At 35.2% G+C, this 24,049-nt stretch overlaps 1 protein-coding gene across 1 annotated transcript in view; it reads right to left on the reverse strand.

Annotated features, from left to right (window-relative positions):
- Window positions 1-250: 250 nt before the first annotated feature.
- The window catches only part of esama (endothelial cell adhesion molecule a), a 77,287-nt gene continuing 53,488 nt past the window's right edge, over window positions 251-24,049 (reverse strand). Inside the window, exons 2-7 of the mRNA XM_079804583.1 lie at window positions 23,874-24,016; window positions 9,450-9,651; window positions 9,115-9,270; window positions 4,882-5,004; window positions 4,283-4,412; window positions 251-2,300 (exon numbers count right to left, since the gene is read on the reverse strand). Coding sequence (XP_079660709.1) covers window positions 1,850-2,300; window positions 4,283-4,412; window positions 4,882-5,004; window positions 9,115-9,270; window positions 9,450-9,651; window positions 23,874-24,016 — 1,205 coding nt within the window. The 3' untranslated portion in view covers window positions 251-1,849. The remainder of the gene's footprint in view (window positions 2,301-4,282; window positions 4,413-4,881; window positions 5,005-9,114; window positions 9,271-9,449; window positions 9,652-23,873; window positions 24,017-24,049) is intronic.

Below are 24,049 nucleotides of genomic sequence, written 5' to 3' on the forward strand. Positions count from 1 at the left end.
TGGTGATGTCATTGATAGGCGACGCATGGACACGATCCGGTTAAAATTGCTTATTTCTCTGGATTTAAGCATTCTTGGAAACATTTGGGATAATGTAAGTACACAAGTCTTCAAAATATTGTTCTAGTGGTTTTGGGATATTTTTGTGCCTTTAAACAAATACACATAACTGTTAGATACAAAATATATGACATTTACTTTACTACATTGTATATATTTATTTGTAAATAAACGGCTAGACTGCAATTTTACAGCCAGTTTCTTTTATTCAAAATATGAATACAAAGTGTTTTCATGTCCATAGACAGTAAATGTCCAATATACAGAACAGTTTGAGGTTGTCCAGTCTGCAGATGACAAACATACTGACACGAGTACAGGCAATAAAACATTTCTAATTAAATAAAAAAAGATGTGCTTGAAAAACAGTCAGTTGCACAGTTGAGTACATACGTTTTTGTGTGAAAAGAAAAAAAATACAGCAGTTGTTTAAAAAGCATTTAAGAATTCTGTGGTGAATAAAAACAAACAAACATAGGCTACATTTTGGCATACTTACACTATAAAGTTAACATGAACTGCCATTCACAACCCATTTTACTCTGATAATGACACATTTCTGAGTAAGTTCAATTTCTGTGCATTAAGAAAATAAATAAGGTCAATTTTGAGGTCATATTTCACTGGTGCATTTATTTCCAGGAAACTAGAAATAGCAGCCCATGTGTCGGTCACATATTACTTAAGCTACCATTGATTTTGCTGGAATGTTGTGAACTGTAAGTATAATTGATAGTAGCAGTGGTCTGATAACTATTTCCCCCACATCTACAACCACTGAACAGGAAATCTTTGGTTTTGTATCCAGTCTACCAGATAAATCATGAACTTACCACAGACCTAGAATGAGAAATAAATACCTTATTTACAGTGACTTAAAGGAATGTTTATAATTATTGTTTACATAATCAATACAATACATCATCAAAGTTGTAAAATAGAATCATGGGGTACAAAACCACAATATAAATTAAGATACCGCCAAATTCTACACTTCTAAATTGAAAAAAGCTACTATATATCCCTAAGAGATAACAACACGGGTTTGTTTTGAATTATATTTGGCCAAAAAACATTTAAAGGCAAATATAGCAACTTAATATGATGTCCTCGACATTCCCTTTAACCAGTGCTGCTATGGAACATATGCTATTGATTGTATGTAAACGTGATTATTAAAGGGATAGTTCACCCAAAAATGAAAATTAGCCCATGATTTACTCACCCTCAAGCCATCCTATGTGTATATGACCACCCATTCACTGCCATTATAAAGCTTGGATTAGCCAGGAATTTTTTTATATAACTGTCATATACACCTAAGATGGCTTGAGGGTGGGTAAATCCTGGTATACTTTTCATTTTTGGGTGAACTATCCCTTTATTAAGGAGTGTCTGTATAATGTGGAATAGTAGACCTTTCATTTGTTTTCATCAAGGCAAGTTAGCATCTTTAGTTCGCAAAAGAATAATCAGCAAACAGCAAAAAAATTTCATGAAAAATCAAAGTGAATAATTCAAACATCTCAGTGTCTTCTTGTTTATTGTTTAAGTTCCACTTTACAGAAAGTAGACGCTTTTCTGTAATACTTTGAACAGTAAAAAAAAACTATTATACTATTATCTTTATATTTGTTAAGTTTCTTATATATAAAAAATAAAATAAAAAAATGTAAATAAAGAAAAATTACACCATGCTGTTTCCATACAGAGGCAATAAGCTTATCGGTTCCAGTCCGTCCTTTCCAATGTGCTCGAGTTTGTAGGACGGCAGACGTGAAAGTGATTCTTACACCAGAGATCCGGCCTGGTTCTGCGCCGGTACCATGATGGGTACCCCTCCCATGCGGGAGATATTGGCGGCAGTAACGGTGGTGGGCAGCACTGGCGGACGTGGAATCTGAGGCTGGGCAGAGGCTGTCCGGGGCAATGAGGAGTGCTGGGAGCCTCCGTTGGTGCTGGGGGGTCCCAATGGCCCGCGGGGCAGGGTGGGGTTGGTGTTGTAGCCCGGCAACAGGGTGGCATCTGCTGGAGGCTGTGAGCGGTAGCCCGCTGTGCTGCCCGTGGCCGTGTTGATGGAGGCCGTGTCGGAGTGAGGGTAATGGTGGTGGTGGTGGTTGTGGTGGTCTCGCTGGTAAGAGCTGGTTTGAATGGAGGACAGGGTGCCGTTTTTAGAGATGATGTCAGATCCAGTGCCACTCTTGGCCCATGAGACGCGTTTGGGAGCTTGAGCATCCTCCCTGAAACACACAAAAACACTTAGTGTTACACAAGTTATAAATCATTGAAGGGTTAGTTCACCCAAAAAAGAAAATTCTGTCATTAATTACTTACCCTCATGTCGTTGGACACCCGTAAGACCTCCGTTCATCTTCAGAACACAAATGAAGATATTTGAGTGTAAATCTGATGGCTCTGAAAGGCCTCCATTGGCACAATGGCACTTTACACTCTCAAGACCCTTAAAAGGTACTAAAGACGTGGTTACAAAGTCCATCTCACTACAGTGGTTCTAAAATAACTTTAAGAATCGGCGAGAATAGTTGTTGTGCACAAAAAAACCCTAAATAACGACTTATATAGTGATGACGATTTCAAAACACGGCATCATGAAGCTTCGAAGCGTTATAAATCAGTGAGTCGAATCATGATTCGGATTGCGTGTCAAACCGCCAAACTGCTGAATCGACTCACTGATTCATAACGCTTCGAAGCTTCATGAGGCCGTGTTTTGAAATCGTCATCACTATATAAGTCGTTATTTAGGGTTTTTTGCGCACAAAAACTATTCTCGCCGATTCATAAAGTTATTTTAGAACCACTGTAGTGAGATGGACTTTGTAACGACGTCTTTAGTACCTTTTAAGGGTCTTGAGAGTGAACCGTGCATTGTGCCAATGGAGGCCTTTCAGAGCCATCAGATTTTAACTAAAATATCTTCATTTATGTCTGAAGATGAACGGAGGTCCATCGACATGAGGGTAAGTAATTAATGACAGAATTTTCCTTTTTGGGTGAACAAACCCTTTAAATCAATTGTCACGTCCTTGGACACAACTTTGCAGCTTTTCACTCGTATGTCCCTGTTGTGTGGGAGGGTGTATGTGTGGGCACGTGTGTTTGTGCGGTTACGCCCACTGAGTGGCAAAAAGACAGAGCGGCAGAATTAGTTTCCAGTGTGAATGTGGAAAAACACACAAAACACATCTAAAACAGGAAAAAGATCATTGAGATTGACTGTATAAATACATTTGACAAGAAATCCGAGGTGTATTTTTACCGACTGCTGAAAGCTACAGAAAAGAGAAGCAAATGGATCTCTGCAATTCACAGAAACAACTGAACCCCAGGCAGCGAAACGTGGATTTGCAGTTATTATTTTGTGTCAATATGTTGAATTTTGGGGTTAAATCAGAGATGTATAAAGTACTACAGTCACATACTTTAGTAAAAGTACAAGTTCCTTATCAAAAAAGTGACTTGAGTAGAAGTTGAAGTGCTCTTTAAGCACCACACTTAAGTAGAAGTACTAAAGTATTCAACATTTTTTGTACTCAAGTATTGCAAGTAGTTTATTTTAAAATGTAATACTCAAGTACTGAAAGTAAAAGTACAAGTATTGTGTTATGTAGTTATTAAAGAAAGTAGTCAAAAGTTTGAACATCATATTGTTTTTATTATTTCAAATGATTAACCTAAAGGACAATCACAATGTTGGTAGGTAATTTTTCTACACATTGTCATATAAATAACCTGAAAATACTGTAGTTCATTAAGATTAAATCTTACTAACCACTCCTCCTATAAAAAAAATGGGGTAAGCACACTTATATTCTCATTTCAAGAGGTGTTCTGAGTAAATTATTTGTTTATAACACTTTACAATATGGTTTGATTTGTTAACATTACATTAGTTAATGTATTAGACTAATAACTAACATGAACTAACCATGATCAATACATTTGTTACTGTATTTATTAATCTTTCTTAATCTATATATTGTATTGTTATATACAGGTGCTGGTCATATAATTAGAATCTCATCAAAAAGTTGATTTATTTCACTAATTCCATTCAAAAAGTGAAACTTGTATTTTATATTCATTCATTACACACACTGATATATTTCAAATGTTTATTTCTTTTCATTTTGATGATTAAAACTGACAACTAAGGAAAATCCCAAACATCAATACATATCATCAATCATAATTATCGTACTTGATTTCATTGGGAAAATCCTCCTCTGTGTCTTTCCGTCTTGTCCACATGAAGACGAGGAAGATAATGATCAGGACGAGAGCCACAATGCAACCAAACGTAACTCCAGCGATCATCCCAGCATTAGTGGCTGCACAAAAAGAACAGGACAAGTTAATGTCACATCGAGTAAATATTACATCTGAAAGACAGAATAAACAAATACATTACCATGCAAAAGTTTGGGGTCAATACGATTTTTTATGTTTTTAAGTTGTAGATATCACATCAAAGTGATACTGTGAAATATTATTACAATCTTTTCTGTATTTTAAATGTTTTATATAAAATTCCTGTGATGGTCTTAGTGTCACATGATCCTTCAGAAATCATTCTAAAATGCTGATTCGGTGCTCAAGAAACATTTCTAATTATTGTCAATGTTGACAACATGTTACTTAAGATTTTTGTGGATGCTGTAATAATAGATTAATAGAAAGTCATTATCATTTATCTGTCACTTTTAATCAATTTAATACTGAATTAAAGTTACAAAAATCAAGAAATGACCCCAAACTTTTGAGCAGGAGTTGATGTAATGAGCAAACAGCGGTACACACATGTGATGACCTCCAGGTTGATGTAGCACGTCTCCTCTCCTGCAGAGTTGGATGAAGTGCACACGTATTTTCCGGACATATTACTGCTCAGATTGTTCAGTTTTAAAGTTCCTGCCGTTTCATCTGCAACAACACAACAGTGTGAGGTTAAAGTCAGACTTGCATATTTACAAAAATAACTTAAATAAGCCAGAGATCCCAAACAATCTAATATTTGAAACGGAGATCGTGAAACAGTAACCGATAAAATCCAACATATGCAAGGATTTTATTCCGGTGCCTCAATAATGATATAATTACAGTCAACAAATCAATAGTTTTAAGGTTCCCCATCATGCTTAAAGGATTAGTTTCTGAAATGATTTATTCACACTCATGTTGTTTCCTCCATTGAACACAAAAGGAAATATTTTGATTAAACATAATTGGTCTTTTTTCCCACTGCAGCTAAAGCTTCAAAAAAGGATGAAAAGCAAATTTATAGTATCATAAAAGAGGTCAATGACCCGTGTGCTTTAATGCAAAGTCTTACGATATCTTAAATGTGACAAACCGACCAAAATAAAGTGAATATAAGAGCAATATCACACGAGTAGCAGTGCGATATGGCTGTATATAAGCACGGCTGTGATTCGGCCGTAGGTAATCACTCGCTGATATTCAGCTATAATGCACAGTTATGAGTGTGATATTGCGTTTATACAACAGTTCAACGGCATAAGTGTGTAAATTAAAAAAAGAAACAACAATGGTGTCTTTCAAATCTCTTTTGTGCAGAACTAGTTCCTTCCGCCACGGATTCAAACCCAGAACTAGAGACGAAGGAACGTTGAGTCGCTTCACTGATACACTCATTATGTAGAGTAGAGTATTGTGGTATTACACAGCAGTCATATCACCCTGTAGCCCAACACTGGTTTCCCACTGAAGCTAAGCAGGGCTGAGCCTGGTCAGTACCTGGATGGGAGACCAAATGGGAAAACTAGGCTTCTGCTGGTGGAGGTGATAGTGAGGCCAGCAGGGGACGCTCACCCTGTGGTCTGTGTGGGTCCTAACGCCCCAGTATAGTGATGGGGACACTATACTGTAACAAGCACCGTCCTTCAGATGAGACGTTAAACCGAGGTCCTGAATCTCTGTGGTCATTAAAAATCCCAGGATGTCCTTCTGACAAAGAGTAGGGGGTGTAACCCCGGCATTCTGGCCAAATTTGCCCATTGGCCTCCTAATCATCCCCCTATTCCTGATTGGTCTCTCCACCAATCAGCTGGTGCGTTCTGGCACAATATGGCTGCTTTCGCATCATCCAGGTGGATGTTGCACATTGGTGGTGGTTGAGGAGATTCCCCCCCTTCTATATGTAAAGCACTTCGAGTACCCAGAAAAACGCTATATAAATGTAATTAATTATTATTATGAGAGAGAGAGAGAGATCGACACATTTTTTTGGGGAGTGTATTACCTCCTGCATCTGATATAGCATTCATTCTTCAGGTCGATGTCCATAATATTATATCCATTATTTTTAAAAATCAGATGATGAAAATGTCAGCGCTGTAACAACTTTCTGTTTACAACCAGTCACTCATAAAGACAGTCTTTGCCGCCATCTAGTGGTGTAATAATGTAACTCACTGAAGTCGACTATTGCAGTCACTGACGGACCCTTTCTCAACATCACATTCGGCATAATATTTATATAAAATAATATTTATTGAATAATATTCAAATGAACAACAATAGCCATTATAAAAGACAATTCATAGTTTTCAGTCACGTGACTGCCTTGGAGGGCAAAACCGCCATAGAACTCCAGCACAAGCCTGTCAAATTTCCATCTTAAAACAAAAATATGTGAACAAGATGCATGTTTCGGGCACTTAAGATCCATATACAGCACCTGCTGCAGTATTTCAATCACTGAAAACAGCGGGACGTTTTTAAAAACGCTTAACGTGAAAAGTTGCACCAATAAGGATTAAATTAAGCAAAGTTTAAAGGATTTGTTGATATGGGTTTTATTTTAAATCGAGTTGTTGCATCACTTCATTTTAAACACAGATTAATTACGCAGTAAAAGCGTTATAGAGCTGATCAAGCAGCAGACGGAGGTGAACTGAAGACAGGCTAAAGAATCGTTAGTGCAACCCACCCTTAAAGTGCCGTAATGCACTAAAACAGTGATATTAAAAGATCAAATTCAGTTTACATCTTTTTGATGATGCATATTATATACAGGCGAGTAGATGAGGCAAGAATATGAACGCAATGCATTTTCTTTATAATGGGTTTCGATGGGGAAAACACCTAACGAGAAACCTCGTGTTGCACTAATATTCTGTGTTCGTCTGCTTTCCTGTACAAAGTATGCAACATCAATAAGGTGTATATTGAATTTGGTATTTTAATATCACTGTCTTACCGCATTAATACTGACTACAAACCTGGTAAAAATGACTAGCGGGCAATGGAGGAGAGCCTTGTTTTGCCCTCCAGGTGGGCGTTCCTATAAGCGTGTGACGACACGTGAAAACTATGAACAGGAAATAAACAAGCAAACAATTCAGTCGAACGTACAAAAGCAATGCTCTAGTACAGGATTAAAGTTAAATATAGCCTAACGTTAAATATAAAGTTATGAAACTTAATTTTCCCCTTAACCAAAATATATATTCTCTGAAACATCTAATTTCCTTTCCTGTAGCTCAAACAATAGAGCGTGGCGCTAGCAATGCCAAGGTCATGGGTTCGATTCCCAGGGAAAGCAAGAACTGACAAAATGTAAAATGTGTACCTTGAATGCAATATATTTGGATAAAAGCGTCTGCCAAACGCATAAATGTAAATGTAAACTTGGTCTCCAAACTCGGTTCTGGAGGGCCGCTGTCCTGCAGAGTTGAGTTCCAACCCCGATAAAACCTAGGTAGGGCCATAGGGCCTAGCAAGACACTGATTAGCTGGTTCAGGTGTGTTTATTTGGGGTTGGAGCTCAACTCTGCAGGACAGTGGCCCTCCAGGACAGAGTTTGGAGACCCCTGGATTAATAAGACCAAAGAATTATGTCTCATGTTTAACCACTATCTCTAAAGAACCAGCGGCAAATTCCCGAAGGGCTGTCCGAGATGAAGCTGTTCTCTGCGGATACATGAGCAATGAACGCCTGCTGACGGCTTGGAGCTCAATCTCCGAAAACTTCTAAACAAACTGTAAAATAGGCGCTATGTTTATATATGATTCACATAATTGAGGTCTAGATCAGGGGTTTTCAAACTGGGTTCAGGGGTCCTCTAGAAGGTTCTAAGGGGTCCCTAGAAAGTTTCAGAGCGTAAAAAGACAAAGTAAAAATGGATATAATTTCTAAATGTTTCTCTCCTTTCTTGCCATATAGATACTTCCTAGAATTGTATATGTTTGTTCTGTTAAGTTTTGTAAGTCCCCTTTATCTCGCTCACTGGGGTTGTAAGGCGGTATTCTTAACACAGTATGTCCACTGCTTACATACATTTATTGTGAAAGTTACTCATACAAATCATTTTTAATTGTGAAGAAATGTTCATCCGCAGGTTTATACATCCAACATCAAGTATAGCCAATTTAAGTTTGGAAACAATATGTTGTATTTATAATGTCACACTTATTGTTTATCTAACAGTTGAAATGTTTTTTCATACATAAAAATATACAGATGGATTTTAGGAAGAGGGTCCCTTATAAAGGTTCATCATATTTGGGGGTCCCTGGCATCATAAAGTTTGAAAACCCCTGGTCTAGATAACTACATTCTCGCCTAAAAAACACTACATTCCGACACACACAACATTACTAGTATTTGTAAAAGAAAATATGATGAATTTCTCGAAAGCCATGACAGTCGCCGCAAACGGAGTGATGTTATCACTAGAATATCTCACAGATGGAAAAGGCCCTCAGCCAATCAGATTTGGGAACCAGAAAGAACGGTTGTATATTCATGAATAACCTCATCTCCCAGTGAGCTGTTAACCGTTACAAAATGGATCCTGAGTCATGTAGATGACTTTTAGTATACATTTATGGTGCTTTCTTTGTCAGTGGCTGGGACATTTCTCAAAAATTCACCTCTTTTTCACAGAAGACACATTCATACGTGATTGAAAGACATTTTTGGGGAAACAAAACTGCCTAGTAGAGAGACACGCTATGCGTAATTAATGTAAACATATTCTTGTGTGTTACGTGGACACATAGACTCACTTAGTGCGGGAGAGAAAAAGACTTCTGAGGTCGGGCTCATCTTGGTCCACCTGTATTTGGGGGTCGGTTTGCCATCATTAGAGTTACAGGCCAGAGTGATGTTTCCTTTGAGAACAGGCTTCTCTTTAACCTGACACACTGGCACCGAGGGAGGAACTGAAAGAGACGAGATGGGTCATGTGATGTTAAATGAGGAGTGAAATAATTTTTCTGTGAAACGCTGCAAGAGAATACGTGACCTGTGTCACTGAACACATCTGAGAGAGGATTGTGCATAGGCTTGTGTGTTTTATGACTTTGCGTGTGTGCGCCACAGTGTGGCAGCAAATACACACCTTTAACATTAAGGGTCAGCTCTTTGGTGTATGCTCCGCCCCCGGGGATCAAGACCTGGCACATGTACCTCCCTGAGTCCGATGCTTTGGTGTTGTTAATATACAGGGACACGTCGTCGTGGGGCATTGTATGGGCAAAACCAGCTCGATCTGACAACTGGGAAGTCCCATAGTTTAACTCTCCATTGACAAATGAGATGATCTAAAGAAAGACAAAGAGGAAGATGGGAGAGATCATGATTACAAATGAGCAATAGTTGATAACAATTCTGCTGATTTACGGTGAGAATCTTTCACTATATTATATATGTCACAATACAGCAATTCTGCGATAATCATACAATGATACATCATGATATCTAACTATGAAAACAAAATGCCCATGAAAAGGTTACGTTTTCCAGACTTTGGACTTGAACGTGGCTGGGTCATCTATTATTTTACCCACACTGCTGTCCGTCATCCCGTTAAAAACCTCTTTTTCTTAGGCTAGTTCACGTATGTTGACGTTTCCCACATTCATGTGTTGAGCGCCACCTCGAGGAGCCATGAAGTAGCAACACTGGGAGCAGGGAAATCTATTTACAGCGCTTTATTTTATTCATTTAATATCGGTATTTGGCGCCAGCGTATAAATTCTAGTATTGCACGGAGCAGGACAACAATATATTGCTCCACCCCTAATATATATATTTTAATGCATATATTAAAATGCATTTAATATAATTATTTTTTTAATATTTAAGGCAGCATTGATTTGATCAAGTATACAATAAAACAGCAATATCCGTGTCACATGACCCTTCAGAAATCATTCTAATATGCTGATTTGCTGCTTGAAATGTTTTTCTTCTAATTATCCTTTTTGAAAAGTGTTTCTGCTTGATTTTTATGGAAACTGTGATTCACTACCAAACCAAAGGATGCATTAAAATGATCAAAAGTGTCAGTAAAGACATTTAGAAAAGATTTATATTTCAAATAAATGCTGTTCTTTTGAACTTTCTATTTATCAAAGAATCCTAAAAACAAGTTTCATGGTTGCCACAAAAATGTTAAGCAGCCAAAAATCAAACATTGATAATAAAACCATTATTAATAATTGAGGAATAATAACTGAGCATCAAATCATCATATTAGAATGATTTCTGAAGGATGTGACACTGAAGACATATTTAAATATAAAATGCACTGTGTGGTTCACCACTGGTCCTTCCTTGGAGCACATTTGATAGAGACTGACCACTGCAGACCATGAACACCCCACAAGAGCTGGAGTTTTGGAGATGCTCTGACCCATCACAATCTGGCCCTTGTCAAACTCGCTCAAATCCTTACGCTTGCCCATTTTTCCTGCTTCTAACACATCAACTTTGAGGACAAAATGTTCACTTGCTGCCTGATATATCCCACCCACTAACAGGTGCCATGATGAGGAGATAATCAGTGTTATTCACTTCACCTGTCAGTGGTCATAATGTTACGCCTGATAGGTTTATAAACTGTATACACACACACACACACACACACACAAACAAAAGACATTTCTATCACTAAATACACAAAAAGACAAAAGAAAAACACGCAAAAGGCAGTACATTTCGAAACCACTGTGCAAAAGTACAATAACAAAAAGGCAGCGGCTATTTATTCAGTGAAAATAGTGATATATTCTATTTACACCATGTAAAAGTAGTTCTTTGCAATATGTGTTTATAGTAATTAGATGCTATTTATACTTTATTTTGACAAACTATTTGCACCTCAGTGTTGTTGTACATTAACAGGATGCAATAATAATTGCATGTAATGTAGATGTAGATGTAAATGATTATATTTATTAAAATTATAAAATGGATGCCGCCTTAATGGGACAAAACAAGCCCTCCATACACCGACCCCTAACTCTACCCAATGAATGCTTTTATTATTATTATTAAACAAAAACCATGTCAAAACCAAGCTCTTAAAGCCTTATGCTTTACTGACTACACCTTATTTTGTTCATCTTGTTTTTCTGAAAACAGGCATTGTTATGCAGAGCTATTGCGAATAGCACTTGCCAACAAGGGACGTTATTTGCACTTGGTGTAAATAGACACTCCATATCAAAAATTGAGTGACCAGAGGCAGAGACAGAATTTCTCAGTGGACAGGTCTAAAAGATTTATACCAGAATGACCCTTCGGTGAGCAGAGTTAATCTCAACTGAAGAAAATGCAGGATTGAGGATTTCACAATCTGCAGATAATACGGTTTCTTACAGAATAATGAGATGCCATGTAATCCAAAGTGAAAGAGAACTGTTGCCAAGAGTGTACATTTCAATCACAGTATTACAGAAGCTCTTAGGAAAGATGGCAATATGAGTTATAGTGATGACCCACAGAAGGGCTAACACGAAGGACTACGACATTCTGTCATGACAATCCATTCAAAATGTAAAGATCTTTGAAAAAAAAGTGAAAAGTAAAATCAGTCCAAAATAATGTTCAATAAAGTCAGTCATAATCCAAATCATAGCATGCACAGATGGTGCTAAACTGTCTGGCATCAGCACAAAAACTAAGGAATGATCCCACCCATAATACCACACCATTTCGAAATCTAATTTGGACTGACATAACATGATCAGATTTGATTATAAATCTTTTCTGAATCCTCTGGCCGTTCAGCACCGGACACATGTGCACACGAGCAATGATAATGAGGAGCAGGATTTACTCCCTGTGCACTCTTGACCTCTAGTGACCAGGGTCAGACTTCATATTCCACCATGTTACGTGTTCTTAACTGCTCCAAATCTATTCATAAAACAATAAAATCTGATGTGACCTAAGATACTGCACTCGTTATATTGATCAGCAATCACAAACAACTACTGAATGAACTATTAGTGGCCAAAAGTCATGTCCAGAGGGGATATTTGTTTTTAATACACCATCAAAATATGAGGAAAATATTTTAAATATGAGGGGTTAAGGTATTTATCAGACTAAATGATTTGGCAAGAAAATGCATAGAAACACAAGCATACATTGACTACAACATAATCAGTTATTCATCCACTGGTGGTTCTCTCTTGTTTTGGCATGCGTTCATAATTCCTCATAATGTCCACATAATTTGGCACTAGTTATCACAAATAAAACAATTGAGTCCAAGCACAACAATGCAATATGCTTACAAAAAACAAATATTGTAACTTTTTTGTTAGTTTTTCACTTCTGCAGTGTGACAAAGAGATTTATGTTACGTACAAATATTCACAGTAAATAAAAAAGTCCATGAAAATAGAACACAATGTACTATATAAATATAAAAAATGCACCAAAATTAAAATTCTGGATCCACTTGGCCGAAAAATGAGATCGAATAAAAAAAAAAAATTATTATTCTTCATTCAGTTCTATGCAACATAATCAGATTTAAGTATTTAAATTTTTGACGAATTATCAAAATAAATTAGGGGAGACGAGGCACATTTTCTGCCTTTTTGTCTTTCTGCCAAAAAAACAAAAACGGCATTTTTCGAAATTTCGGTGAGTCCCTAAAAAATATGAAGGAATTTTCCGTATGGTTTTACCTGTATTTTGCATTAGGTTGTGTTTTAAGGTTTAATGGAAATTTCCCAAAAATTACTGGATAATGTCCAGTACATTTTCTGTTTTTAATTTTTTACAGTGTCCCATGCAGTTTCTCAATAAATATGACTAAAGCCGGGTGCACACTGTGTGCGATTTTAAGACAAATTTTGCATATCCTAAAAGATTCCTCTGATACAAGGCTAAAATCTGAAGTCTTTTTATCGACAGACGATTAATGACTGCTGCGATCAAATTTTAAGTCCTATAGTGTGACTTCTCCTACGATGAGCGTCAAATTGTCTTTATTTTCAAGACAAACTATGACCAAAATGAGCGCTAGTAATTTCTTTGTAGCCACCATTTCAGTCAATGCAGTTCATGTCAGAGCTGCGTTTCCCAAAACTATCATAAGAAACCATTGATTCTTTTGGAAACGCAGCCCAGAACAAAACTCATCAGAAGACAGAAAAAACATGTTTGAGTTATTTCCCAATAAACAAATAGAAACTGTAGCCTACATAGTGCAATTACACTCTTTAAATGTAATGTTAAAAGCTGATATTGATCATGTTCTGTAACTAATGTTAAAATAAATCATGTCAGAATAAAAAGGTTGTATTTTATGGGCGCAAAGTCCTGTCACCAGTGTTGCCAACTCTCGCGAGACAAATAATCAACCGCAGCTTCAAAAACAAGCCCAATATTATTACATTATTTATTATCATCGATATCATTTATGATCAATTATTTTTGATCAATAAATGAGCCTGCAACATATTAAACTGAAACCTCTCGGAGTTTGAAAAGCAAAAACAGATGTGATTTTACAAAAATCATCAAACTGCAATAAAGTGCACGCAATATCCTCCGATCAGCTGTGAACAGAAGAGGTTTGGAGATGGAAAAAGAGAAAAAGTGACGGTGGGAACCCATAGTCGGAGTTAGTGCACACATATTAGGACCAAGGAGTAGTGAACACACACACACACACACACACACACACACACACACACACACACACACACACACACACACACACACACACACACACACACTGCAAACCGTGAAAAAGAGAAGCCCTGCATCTCAATGTGCATATACTATCTGCCCTAAATAGTATTGAAAATGACTGATGTCACACTATTTAGGATGGATAGTATGCACATTGGGACACTAAGGGAGCACTGCAATATAGCCACATATTTATAATAAAATAAATTCGAACCATACCTACTGTTATTATTAGTATACTTGTTTTTTTATAGCCTGTAATGATAAATACAGTATAAAATATTTTTTAAATGAAATTAGGTGCCTCTCCTCCCTGTTTCCTCTCCATCTCTGTACATCTCTGCTGGTGGCATTGTTTGTAAAAATGTATACGTCTATTTACGTCTACTAACTATCATTACGTGCATTTATACCGTCACATGCCTGCACGTTGAACGTGATTTTTCTTCAATGAGCGGGAGAAGGAGGCGGATATATGAATATATATATGATATATTGTCCAATGTATTGGACAAAACAGCGACCATAAATGTAAAAAAACAAAGCTTATTATATTTTCCTAACAAGCAACCATATTTTTTTTTAAAAGCAACCCGCGACTCATGATTTTTTGAGGCGACCTGCCAAAAAAAGAAGCCCAAAGTCGAGCAATTATGCCTGTCACTGGCAGTCCCTTATGAAAATGTTTATTTTTTATTTCTACTACAGTGACCATAGTTCAACTTGAATTTGTAAATTTCCATGGTTACCACTACAAGTAAACGTATTTTAACCATGTGTAAACAAAAATATGATCTAATAAGTTGCAATTAAGGCATATTGAATGTTAAAATACCTTTCAAATTTGATGTTAAGTGGGTATCTTTACACATTTTACACCTAGTAATTTTTATAATTTAATACATTTAATAGTTAAAAAGTTCAGTTTAGAAGTATCATATCAGTATCGATATCGGTGATACTGGCCTTGAAAGTATCGGTACCATCGGATGCACCGGATCCAGGATTCGGGTTCGGATTCGGCTGAATATTGTGCTTTCTGACGGGGTTCGGTTTCTGCCCAACCTTTTTTCCCACCGAACTGAACCCTAGGCTTGCACTACGCGTGGAGCGAACGTAATGATGCCGCCGTTGATTATGGGAAGGTGTTTACTAGGTGCACTGTCGACTGCAGTAGCTGTGAGAAAGTGGAAATGGAACTTGTGAGCAGAAAACGTGTTGTTTGGCAGTATTTTCAGTCAAAAGAAGGCGATTCAAGTCGAGCTACATGTTCAATTTGCAATGCCGATTTGTCTCGTTGTGACAAGGACCCTAAACAACAGCCGCTGTTAAAACATTTGCGTATGAAACATCCAAAAGAATAATAGTTGTGCATGAAGGAATCTAAAGACAGCAATTTCAGGTACGGCAAGGGAAGGACAGTCATCGTGACATAATGTTGCCTGTTCTTTATTAAAATTAAATTAAATTAAAAATACACTGCTGTAGGGTTTCATTTCACTGCTCATTTCGGTTCATTTTCCCAACCGACAACCACTGCTCATTATCCGATTATCAACCGTTAACTGATAGGATTATAATATTGAATTGGCATTAAATAAAAATACGATTGACGAGTGCCCTTTTTTCACTGGTTTATTTTACCATGCAAACAGCAGCATACAGATCAGATAAAATATAAATAAAAATAATAAAATAAATAGGCCTACACAAAATATTTTTCACTTAAATAATTACCAAATTAAGATGACCAAATGAAAATAGTCTACACTGAATCCGTTTGAAACTTTGAAGAACCGGAATAGTTTTGTCAAATAAAAATAGCAGGCCTTCCTCAATCCACACCTTGTATGTTTTTTGTTGTTATTTTTTTTGTTTTTAAAGTAACATGTCTGCGTGATGTGGGTTAGTCTGGAGCGCAGCCTGTTGACAGTTAAACCCGCAGCAGAAAACACCCTCTCAAGGCTTGTTTATACTTTCGTCTGTCTTCGCAGTGCGAGCCTCTTCTGACTGCGCTCTCCGTTCTGCTGTTCTTTGAAACGACAGAGGGCAACTTGGGGTAATTGTTCTATAAACCATTAGGAAGAACATGCGTGACAGTGTTTACTTTAGCAAACTTGACCAAAACCACACTACGAAAAGCCGAGTGGCCAGCCTCGGGAAGAGACTTTCATTTGCTTTCCACCAGTCAGGAGCTTGTACTTCTGCTGTATTTTAATACCGCGTAGCATATTTTGCTAGTAACTTCGTCGCCCTTTCTGTAGAAATGGTCCCACACAGTAGGCTAGGCTTCTTCTTTCCCATTGCTTTATTTTGCGAGGTTAGACATTAGGGATGCAACAATACAGTTCATCCACGGTTCAATACATACCTCGGTTTTTAACCACGGTTTTCGGTTCAGTTAGGTTCTGATGGCTTGTCACATCAGTTTTTTCCTATTCTATTTTAAGCGACAGGAACAGCAAGAGGTTAAGGAGAAAAAAATACTTTTTTCTTTCTTTATTTTACTTAGAATAATTGAAAAATCTTACTTAAACTTAAAACTTTACTTAAAAAAACCCTTGTACACATTCCTAGTGTATTGTATAATATAAAATAAATATATATAAAGATTTACACTGGCAACTCAGAGCTCTACAGCAGCATTTAAGTATGAAATGTAATGAATAAATGTAAAAATTAAAACACTACATACTTCACTATAAAAAATACATTGATTCTTATTAAAGTTACTGTATTATTTTTTCAGTCAAGAGCATTGAGTGATTTTCTCTTTGTCTTTTGTTGTTGTATTAACATTAAAGGGATAGTTCACTCAAAAATGAAAATTCTGTTATCGAGAAATGAATACAGGTTTGAAACAATATTAGAGTGAGTAAATAATTACATACTTTTAGAGGTGAACGGTCCCTTTAAGGACAGCGTGTTCACTAGGCTGGCTGCTGTCAATTTAAGACCTCTGTGCATCTAATATACAGAGACATGGCGATTTTACTTTCACTTTAGACATAACCGACTGTGTTTATGTAAACCTTGTGTGTATTTGACAGTATTAGCGAAGTAAGACGACTTAGTCCAGGAATCGCGTGTTTGACAGGCTTTTAGTGCGCGCGCTCGGAAAAGCGCATGTTTAACCGGCAAGGCTGTAAAACGCATGCAAATAATGAACTTTGGTGATTGTGAATAACTATAGAGTTCCGTGAGTATAACTCTACCACTAACGTGTGATGTGAATGTATGTTGCGTTGTTCAGTATATTGGGATGGAGGCAAATGATAGAATTTGTAGAAAAATAATTAATTAAGTACAAAACCGAGAAAACCGCAATTCACAAGCGCGTATTGAACCGTGAATGCCGTACCAAACAGTTCAATATTATATTGAGTATTGTGGCATCCCTATTAGACATGATGTGGTTGCACGTGTCGACGGGCTCCGTGAGTGAACAAATAGGCCTACAGCATATTTTTCTTTAACCATGCAGCAAACAAACAAACAAAAAAAGCATTAAAAGAAGCGTTAACAGATAGTATTAATCGGTCAGTTCTTACTTTCCGTTAACGGTTAAACAGTTAATATGAGCATTCCTACACTGCTGTGGACGTTGTTTACTTCATTAATGTGTTTACTGTGATAATGGACTGAGGATGGGAGTAGGATTCGGTTTCATCTTAATGCAGAATCTTAACCAGTGGATTCACCAGTTATTCGGCCGAACCCCAAAAATCTGGATTCGGTGCATCCATAATCGTATCGAAAAGAAAATAAGTGGTATCGCCCATCCCTAATAAAACTCCAGACGAGTTTTCTTGCGTGCGTCCGTTTTATCGTGTCTTGACTATCGTACAGTCTGACATTAAATGACAACTTAGATCTTACAGTGTGATATGGCTCACAACTGGGATCATGTTCGTACAGTCTGACAAGGAACAATCATAAAGGACTATTATAAATCACACACAGACGCATATGCAGAGTCACACACACCAAGAGCGTCAGACCGATGGCAAGTCCAACGACTTCAAAGGTAGCTTTCGCAAACTGGAAGTATACCGGTAAGCGCTACTTTTCCCTCGTTGAGGTGAAAGGTAAGAATGTTTCTGTAACGTGCAACTTTTGCCCAGAAAGAAAGAGTCTCTCCACGTCGGTGTCCAGTAATTCTAATCTAATGAAGCGCCTCATATCATCACATGCCGCCACAAAATGAGTGGCTAAAAACCCAGGTGATAACATCAGCTCCACTACCAAAGGAGTATAGAACTGATAATATTTACACTATAGTAGGCCTACTGATAATATTTACACAATATTTACACTATAGTAGGTCTACTGATAATATTTACACAATATTTACACTATAGTAGGTCTACTGATAATATTTACACTATAGTAGGTCTACTGATAATATTTACACTATAGTAGGTCTACTGATAATATTTACACTATAGTAGGTCTACTGATAATATTTACACAATATTTACACTATAGTAGGTCTACTGATAATATTTACACTATAGTAGGTCTACTGATAATATTTACACTATAGTAGGTCTACTGATAATATTTACACTATAGTAGGCCTACTGATAATATTTACACTATAGTAGGTCTACTGATAATATTTACACTATAGTAGGTCTACTGATAATATTTACACTATAGTAGGTCTACTGATAATATTTACACTATAGTAGGCCTACTGATAATATTTACACTATAGTAGGCCTACTGATAATATTTACACAATATTTACACTATAGTAGGTCTACTGATAATATTTACACAATATTTACACTATAGTAGGTCTACTGATAATATTTACACTATAGTAGGCCTACTGATAATATTTACACTATAGTAGGCCTACTGATAATATTTACACAATATTTACACTATAGTAGGTCTACTGATAATATTTACACAATATTTACACTATAGTAGGTCTACTGATAATATTTACACTATAGTAGGTCTACTGATAATATTTACACTATAGTAGGTCTACTGATAATATTTACACTATAGTAGGCCTACTGATAATATTTACACTATAGTAGGCCTACTGATAATATTTACACAATATTTACACTATAGTAGGTCTACTGATAATATTTACACAATATTTACACTATAGTAGGTCTACTGATAATATTTACACTATAGTAGGTCTACTGATAATATTTACACTATAGTAGGTCTACTGATAATATTTACACTATAGTAGGCCTACTGACAATATTTACATAATATTTACACTATAGTAGGTCTACTGATAATATTTACACTATAGTAGGTCTACTGATAATATTTACACTATAGTAGGTCTACTGATAATATTTACACTATATTTACACTATAGTAGGTCTACTGATAATATTTACACTATAGTAGGCCTACTGATAATATTTACACTATAGTAGGCCTACTGATAATATTTACACTATAGTAGGCCTACTGATAATATTTACACTATAGTAGGCCTACTGATAATATTTACACAATATTTACACTATAGTAGGTCTACTGATAATATTTACACTATAGTAGGCCTACTGATAATATTTACACTATAGTAGGCCTACTGATAATATTTACACAATATTTACACTATAGTAGGTCTACTGATAATATTTACACTATAGTAGGCCTACTGATAATATTTACACTATAGTAGGCCTACTGATAATATTTACACTATAGTAGGCCTACTGATAATATTTACACTATAGTAGGCCTACTGATAATATTTACACAATATTTACACTATAGTAGGTCTACTGATAATATTTACACTATAGTAGGCCTACTGATAATATTTACACTATAGTAGGCCTACTGATAATATTTACACAATATTTACACTATAGTAGGTCTACTGATAATATTTACACTATAGTAGGTCTACTGATAATATTTACACTATAGTAGGCCTACTGATAATATTTACACAATATTTACACTATAGTAGGTCTACTGATAATATTTACACTATAGTAGGCCTACTGATAATATTTACACTATAGTAGGTCTACTGATAATATTTACACTATAGTAGGTCTACTGATAATATTTACACTATAGAAGGCCTACTGATAATATTTACACTATAGTAGGCCTACTGATAATATTTACACAATATTTACACTATAGTAGGCCTACTGATAATATTTACACAATATTTACACTATAGTAGGTCTACTGATAATATTTACACTATAGTAGGCCTACTGATAATATTTACACAATATTTACACTATAGTAGGTCTACTGATAATATTTACACTATAGTAGGCCTACTGATAATATTTACACTATAGTAGGTCTACTGATAATATTTACACTATAGTAGGCCTACTGATAATATTTACACAATATTTACACTATAGTAGGCCTACTGATAATATTTACACAATATTTACACTATAGTAGGTCTACTGATAATATTTACACTATAGTAGGCCTACTGATAATATTTACACAATATTTACACTATAGTAGGTCTACTGATAATATTTACACTATAGTAGGTCTACTGATAATATTTACACTATAGTAGGTCTACTGATAATATTTACACTATAGTAGGTCTACTGATAATATTTACACTATAGTAGGTCTACTGATAATATTTACACTATAGTAGGTCTACTGATAATATTTACACTATAGTAGGTCTACTGATAATATTTACACTATAGTAGGCCTACTGATAATATTTACACTATAGTAGGTCTACTGATAATATTTACACTATAGAAGGCCTACTGATAATATTTACACTATAGTAGGCCTACTGATAATATTTACACAATATTTACACTATAGTAGGTCTACTGATAATATTTACACTATAGTAGGTCTACTGATAATATTTACACTATAGTAGGTCTACTGATAATATTTACACTATAGAAGGCCTACTGATAATATTTACACAATATTTACACTATAGAAGGTCTACTGATAATATTTACACTATAGTAGGTCTACTGATAATATTTACACTATAGTAGGCCTACTGATAATATTTACACTATAGTAGGCCTACTGATAATATTTACACTATAGTAGGCCTACTGATAATATTTACACAATATTTACACTATAGTAGGTCTACTGATAATATTTACACTATAGTAGGCCTACTGATAATATTTACACTATAGTAGGCCTACTGATAATATTTACACAATATTTACACTATAGTAGGTCTACTGATAATATTTACACTATAGTAGGCCTACTGATAATATTTACACTATAGTAGGCCTACTGATAATATTTACACTATAGTAGGCCTACTGATAATATTTACACTATAGTAGGCCTACTGATAATATTTACACAATATTTACACTATAGTAGGTCTACTGATAATATTTACACTATAGTAGGCCTACTGATAATATTTACACTATAGTAGGCCTACTGATAATATTTACACAATATTTACACTATAGTAGGTCTACTGATAATATTTACACTATAGTAGGTCTACTGATAATATTTACACTATAGTAGGCCTACTGATAATATTTACACAATATTTACACTATAGTAGGTCTACTGATAATATTTACACTATAGTAGGCCTACTGATAATATTTACACTATAGTAGGTCTACTGATAATATTTACACTATAGTAGGTCTACTGATAATATTTACACTATAGAAGGCCTACTGATAATATTTACACTATAGTAGGCCTACTGATAATATTTACACAATATTTACACTATAGTAGGCCTACTGATAATATTTACACAATATTTACACTATAGTAGGTCTACTGATAATATTTACACTATAGTAGGCCTACTGATAATATTTACACAATATTTACACTATAGTAGGTCTACTGATAATATTTACACTATAGTAGGCCTACTGATAATATTTACACTATAGTAGGCCTACTGATAATATTTACACTATAGTAGGCCTACTGATAATATTTACACAATATTTACACTATAGTAGGTCTACTGATAATATTTACACTATAGTAGGCCTACTGATAATATTTACACTATAGTAGGCCTACTGATAATATTTACACAATATTTACACTATAGTAGGTCTACTGATAATATTTACACTATAGTAGGCCTACTGATAATATTTACACTATAGTAGGCCTACTGATAATATTTACACTATAGTAGGCCTACTGATAATATTTACACTATAGTAGGCCTACTGATAATATTTACACAATATTTACACTATAGTAGGTCTACTGATAATATTTACACTATAGTAGGCCTACTGATAATATTTACACTATAGTAGGCCTACTGATAATATTTACACAATATTTACACTATAGTAGGTCTACTGATAATATTTACACTATAGTAGGTCTACTGATAATATTTACACTATAGTAGGCCTACTGATAATATTTACACAATATTTACACTATAGTAGGTCTACTGATAATATTTACACTATAGTAGGCCTACTGATAATATTTACACTATAGTAGGTCTACTGATAATATTTACACTATAGTAGGTCTACTGATAATATTTACACTATAGAAGGCCTACTGATAATATTTACACTATAGTAGGCCTACTGATAATATTTACACAATATTTACACTATAGTAGGCCTACTGATAATATTTACACAATATTTACACTATAGTAGGTCTACTGATAATATTTACACTATAGTAGGCCTACTGATAATATTTACACTATAGTAGGTCTACTGATAATATTTACACTATAGTAGGCCTACTGATAATATTTACACAATATTTACACTATAGTAGGCCTACTGATAATATTTACACAATATTTACACTATAGTAGGTCTACTGATAATATTTACACTATAGTAGGCCTACTGATAATATTTACACAATATTTACACTATAGTAGGTCTACTGATAATATTTACACTATAGTAGGTCTACTGATAATATTTACACTATAGTAGGTCTACTGATAATATTTACACTATAGTAGGTCTACTGATAATATTTACACTATAGTAGGTCTACTGATAATATTTACACTATAGTAGGTCTACTGATAATATTTACACTATAGTAGGCCTACTGATAATATTTACACTATAGTAGGTCTACTGATAATATTTACACTATAGAAGGCCTACTGATAATATTTACACTATAGTAGGCCTACTGATAATATTTACACAATATTTACACTATAGTAGGTCTACTGATAATATTTACACTATAGTAGGTCTACTGATAATATTTACACTATAGTAGGTCTACTGATAATATTTACACTATAGAAGGCCTACTGATAATATTTACACAATATTTACACTATAGTAGGTCTACTGATAATATTTACACTATAGAAGGCCTACTGATAATATTTACACAATATTTACACTATAGAAGGTCTACTGATAATATTTACACTATAGTAGGTCTACTGATAATATTTACACTATAGTAGGCCTACTGATAATATTTACACTATAGTAGGTCTACTGATAATATTTACAATAATGTATTGAATTTGATAGGTGTCTCTCACATTGTCCCACAGCAACATTAATGTACAATGTTTTATAATAATAATGTATTCTATTTAGAATCCAATTCATTCATTTAACATATTTAATATTGGGGGCATCCAAGTTATTTGACATATTTGAACATTTGAAAAAAAACTTTCCCTGGTAATAAGTTACTTTTATAATGATGTAACTCAGTTACTATTTGTAAGAAGTAACTAGTAACTATAACGAATTACTTTTTTAAAGTAACGTGCCCAACTCTGCATATTGCATATCACACAAAAGCAGCAAATCATATAGCAAAAGACAGTCACCATTTCTGTGCTGCTGGACATGTAGTTCCACACAACCGTGTTTTTCAGATTGTCCCCACCCGGGTTAGACGCCTGCAGGACTACCATCTTCCCTTGGATCACGTCTACGTTTGTATAAGGCATCTGAAGTTGGGCCAGGTCACCTGAAAACAGAAAGACAGAATCGATTACCAACC

The sequence above is a fragment of the Gobio gobio genome (assembly GCF_949357685.1).
Source record: "Gobio gobio genome assembly, chromosome: 22".
Lineage (NCBI taxonomy): Eukaryota > Metazoa > Chordata > Actinopteri > Cypriniformes > Gobionidae > Gobio > Gobio gobio.